This window comes from Spinacia oleracea, chromosome 2 (assembly GCF_020520425.1).
Source record: "Spinacia oleracea cultivar Varoflay chromosome 2, BTI_SOV_V1, whole genome shotgun sequence".
Classification (NCBI taxonomy): domain Eukaryota; kingdom Viridiplantae; phylum Streptophyta; class Magnoliopsida; order Caryophyllales; family Amaranthaceae; genus Spinacia; species Spinacia oleracea.
The window spans coordinates 19,835,731-19,840,461 of NC_079488.1; the positions used below are offsets into that span (position 1 = coordinate 19,835,731).

At 39.2% G+C, this 4,731-nt stretch overlaps 1 protein-coding gene across 1 annotated transcript; it reads left to right on the forward strand.

Annotated features, from left to right (window-relative positions):
* The first annotated feature begins 921 nt into the window (after positions 1 to 921).
* LOC130467261 (uncharacterized) lies at positions 922 to 4,235 on the forward strand. The gene is made up of 3 exons (XM_056835720.1): positions 922 to 926; positions 1,046 to 3,737; positions 3,825 to 4,235. Exons 1-3 carry the CDS (start codon positions 922 to 924, stop codon positions 4,233 to 4,235), a joined length of 3,108 nt encoding a protein of 1,035 aa, XP_056691698.1.
* Positions 4,236 to 4,731: the final 496 nt, after the last annotated feature.

Sequence of the window (4,731 nt, forward strand, 5' to 3'; positions counted from 1 at the left end):
TATTCAAGAGGAGATTGAATTTTGGAGTTCTGCTGTGGTGTGTTACATTGTGGGGGCTAATCCTCCTATCAATGTCATGGAGGGATTCATTCGAAGGATTTGGAAACAGTTGAATGTTGATAAGGTTGTCATGGTGAGAAAGGGGGTTTTTCTGGTGAGATTTCTTACTATGGACTCGAGAGATAAGGTGTTGAGAGGACACTATTTCTTTGATAGTAAGCCCCTTATTCTGAAACCTTGGAACTCTGATATGAATATGGATACACCAGAACTTCAATCTGTGCCAATTTGGGTGCAATTGAAGCTAAACTTCAAGTATTGGGGGGAAAAGGCTTTGTTTAAGATTGTAGCACAGTTAGGCAAGCCACTAAGGAGGGATCAGGCCACAATCAGTAGAGATAAACTTCAGTTTGCTAGAGTCATGGTGGATGTACCATTGTCTCAAGAGTTGCCTGATTTTATTTCTTTCAGAGATGAGAATGACATTATGGTGAGAGTTGCCATTTTTTATGAATGGAGGCCAACAATTTGCACTAAATGCAAGATGTTTGGTCACCTACAGACTGAATGCAGACAAGGTCAGAAAAAGATCTGGATTAGGAAAGCTCAACCATCTGTTTCAATCCCAGTTCAATCAACTGAGCAGGGTGATCATGTGGTTAGTCCTATTGTGGATCAAGAAGGTTTTCAAAGATCTTTGAGACCAATTAGAGTGAGAGTTGGTCTGGAAACTCCAGTTAGAACTTCTAATACTTTTCAGATATTGGAGGCCTCTTTACTTGATAAGGAGGAACTGGTAGGAGAACAGTATAAAGGGGATGAACAAAGGATAGTGATGCCTGGAGGAGGGAACTCTTCCAATTCTAATGGATAGAGTTTTAGCTTGGAATGTCAGGGGCCTAAACTCCGTTCAGAAACAGAATGAGGTGAATCACTTTATTCAGAAGTATGCAGTGGGTTTGGTGGGGCTCCTGAAACATAAGGTAAAGCTCTCTAATCTAGGGAAGCTTTATCAGAAAGTTTTTGTAAATTGGTGCTTTACTAGCAACTCTAGCTATCACTCTGGTGGTAGGATAGTTGTAGCCTGGAAGGCTGGTTGCTTCACAGTTAACATTGTTGCTGCATCCAGTCAGTTTGTTCATTGCCATGTTACTCCTGTAAGTGGTAGGAAACCCTTTTATTGCACATTTGTTTATGCTTTTAATGATGCTGGTATGAGACAAGATCTATGGAGGGACTTGTTGTTGCTTAACACTCAAGAACCCTGGATTGTGTGTGGGGATTTCAACTGTGTTATGGCATTAGATGAGAGAATTGGAGCTCCTGTCAGACATAGAGATATTGTGGATGTGAGCAACTGTATGCATGCTTGTGGTATGGAGGACATCAAGTGTGTGGGTAATCTTTTCACCTGGAACAACAAGCAACAAGGTAACAACAGATTTTTTTCAAAAATTGATAGATTTATGGCTAATCAAGCTTGGCAAACTTGCTTTCCTGTTGCTGAGGTATGTTTTATGCCAGAAGGACTTTTTGATCACTCTCCTGGTCTTCTTTCTGTGTTTCCCAGAGATGATGGAGGGAAGAAACCATTTAAGTATTTTACTATGTGGAAGTCCTCAAATGTGTTTTCTGACATTGTCCAGCAGGCTTGGAATACTCAGTTTATTGGCACTAAAATGTTCATTTTGATTAATAAACTGAAAAGAGTTAAACTGGCTCTTAAAGAGTTGAATAAAGTAGGTTTTACAGATATTCAAGCAGCAGATTTGAGAGCTTATCAGACTATGGTGAGTGCACAAACTGCAATGCATAATAATCCTTCTGATCAAAGTTTTGCAGATGCAGAGTTGATTGCAATTCAGGAGTATAAGGAGAAACATAATGCTTATTTGGCTTTCCTCAGTCAGAAAGCAAAATTGTCTTGGCTTAAAGATGGAGATGAGAATACTTCTCTTTTTCATCAGAGTACCAAGACTAGAAAAGTTCAGAACCAAGTGTATAGCATTTATGATATGCAAGGAGAATGGAAAGATACAGCTGATGGGGTGTCCAAAGCTTTTTTGGATTATTATAAAATGCTCCTAGGTAGTACTTCTGATAACAGAACACCAGTTAACAAGGAGGTGGTGCAGCAGGGGCCAGTCTGTTTGGCTCATCATAAAGCTATAATCAATGCTCCTTATACAGCAGATGAAGTTAAGAAGGCTCTTTTCTCTATTCCAGGTATTAAAGCTCCTGGTCCAGATGGTTTTGGCTCTTATTTTTACAAAGATGCTTGGCATATTGTTGGGGATGAAGTCATTGCAGCCATTCTTGATATGTTACAGCAAGGAAGAATCTTGAAGGAGGTGAACCACACTGTGATTACTCTTATCCCCAAGACTAAATGTCCAAAGGATGTGAGTGAGTTCAGGCCAATTTCTTGTTGCAACACCATTTATAAGTGCATAACAAAAGTTTTGTGTGGGAGATTAAGACAAGTTCTTCCTGATCTCATCATGGAAAATCAAGGAGGTTTTGTTCATGGGAGATACATAGTTCATAATATTATGGTTGTGCAATATTTAGTCAGGCATTATGGGAGGAAAGGGGTTAAGCCTAGCTGCCTTATGAAGATTGATCTTCAAAAAGCCTATGATACTGTTGATTATTGGCAGTTCTTACATGAGATGCTGGTTCTTTTGGACTTCCCAAAGCAGTTTGTTGATATGGTTATGCAATGTGTTACTACTCCCATGTTTTCTTTGATGCTGAATGGTTCTATGCATGGGTTTTTTAAATCCAAGAGAGGTTTGAGGCAAGGAGACCCTATCTCTCCTCTGTTATTTGTCATTTGCATGGCATATTTGTCTAGAATTCTGAATAGAGTGAGCTCTATGCATCAGTTCCAGTTTCATCCAAGGTGTAAGGGGATTGGTCTTACTCACTTATGTTTTGCTGATGATCTGATTATCTGTAGCAAGGGAGATTATCAGTCTATTTACTTGTTGCTTCAAGCTTTCAAGTTATTTTCTTATACTTCTGGCTTAAAGGCAAATCAACAAAAGTCTTCTATCTACTGTCATGGCATGCATGAATCTGAAATTCAGAGGGTAGTAGATGTTTCTGGTTTTTCTAGAAGTATGTTGCCATTCAAATATTTGGGGGTCCCTATATGTTCTAAGAAGATCTCTGTGGCTCAGTGTGCTCATTTGGTGGATAAGATGATCACTAGGATAAAAATTTGGAGTTCTAGGAATTTATCCTATACAGCAAGAATGCAGCTTGTTAATTCAGTTTTACTGAGTTTGCACATGTATTGGGCACAAATTTATGTGCTTCCAAAAGGTGTTCTTCAAGATATAGTGAAGATCTGCAGAGCCTTCCTATGGAGTGGCCATGCTTTCAGTCATAAACCAAGCAACATAGCTTGGGATAAAGTCTGTAGTGACAAGCACACTGGGGGGTTGGGGTTTAGAGATGTTCAGAAGTGGAATATTGCCTTTATGGGGAAAAATGTTTGGGCTTTAGTCAAGAAGCAGGATAATGTGTGGATTAGGTGGATTAATTCAGTCTACTTAAAGGATGGGGATTGGTGGGAGTATCAGCCTGGTTCTACTGCTAGCTGGTACTGGAAGCAAGTGTGCAATACAAAGGAGCAGCTCAAACAGTTCTTTACTTGTGCAGATTTTGAGAACATGCCTCATTATTCAGTGAAACAAGTGTATGAGAAACTCCTAGGGGACAAGCCAAGGGTGCATTGGGACAAAATGGTTTGGAATAGGCTGAATGTTCCAAAACATAGATTCATTTGCTGGTTGGCTGTTCAATAAAAGCTCCAGACTACAGACAAACTAGCAAAGATAGGCATTAGTCAATCTTCTAGTTGCTTGATTTGTGGCTTGGATGATGAGACTCATCAGCATCTCTTTTTTCAGTGCCAGTATAGTAAGCAAATTATTATAGCAGTACATCAGTGGATAGGTTTCTCTATTCATGGCAATTTGGTTCAGTTAGTCAGGAAAGCTGGTCAAAGTAAAGCTTCAAAGTTTAGGAAGCAGGTGTATTTTGCAGCTATTGGTGCTGCTGTCTATCTGATCTGGAGGTGTAGAAACACAAGTTTTTGGGATAACTCCATTCCCACTGTAAGTCAGAGTATGAAGGATTTGAAGCAAATGGTCAAGAGCAGAATTCAGGTTGTTTTGCCAAAGCATGTAAGCAAGAGAGATAGTGAATGGTTCACAAATTTGTAATAGCCTTTAGGCATTCTGGTTGTGTTTTAGAGCTTGTATAGCTTTGTGTTTGCTGATTTCAAGGGCATAGAGTCCAACCTAGTTGGTTTGTATGTCTTGGAATTGGCTTAAGGTGTAATTGTTTGATCCAATTAATATATTTCTCTCTTGCTTAGCAAAAAAAAACTGTTAAACTAACCTAATATGATTGTTCTATCACGCCTAATAAATATAATATTTTTGGGAAATCGGATTATCATGCTAGGTCCCTTAATGTTATTTAAATCAGATAATCATGATCGAATTAGTGTTATATGTTGCATATTGCTAAAATCAACTCAGATTAGTTTAATAGTTAACGCATGTCCCTTCAATTATTTATGCTGAGCTAGTAAGGATATCCTGCCTCTGGAGTTATCGACGAGCGAATTACTCCTCTCGGTAGTTATAGTCCCCCGAATCCTCAATCTCTACCTTGCGGGTGTATATTGAGAGATCCCCACACCAGGGATCACAA

What these genes read in the sequence shown, in the direction of transcription:
- LOC130467261 (XM_056835720.1), top strand. An exon ending in TCCTAGGGGACAAGCCAAGG is followed by an intron (nt 3,738 to 3,824) that starts GTGCATTGGGAC and finishes TAAAAGCTCCAG; the next exon opens with ACTACAGACAAACTAGCAAA.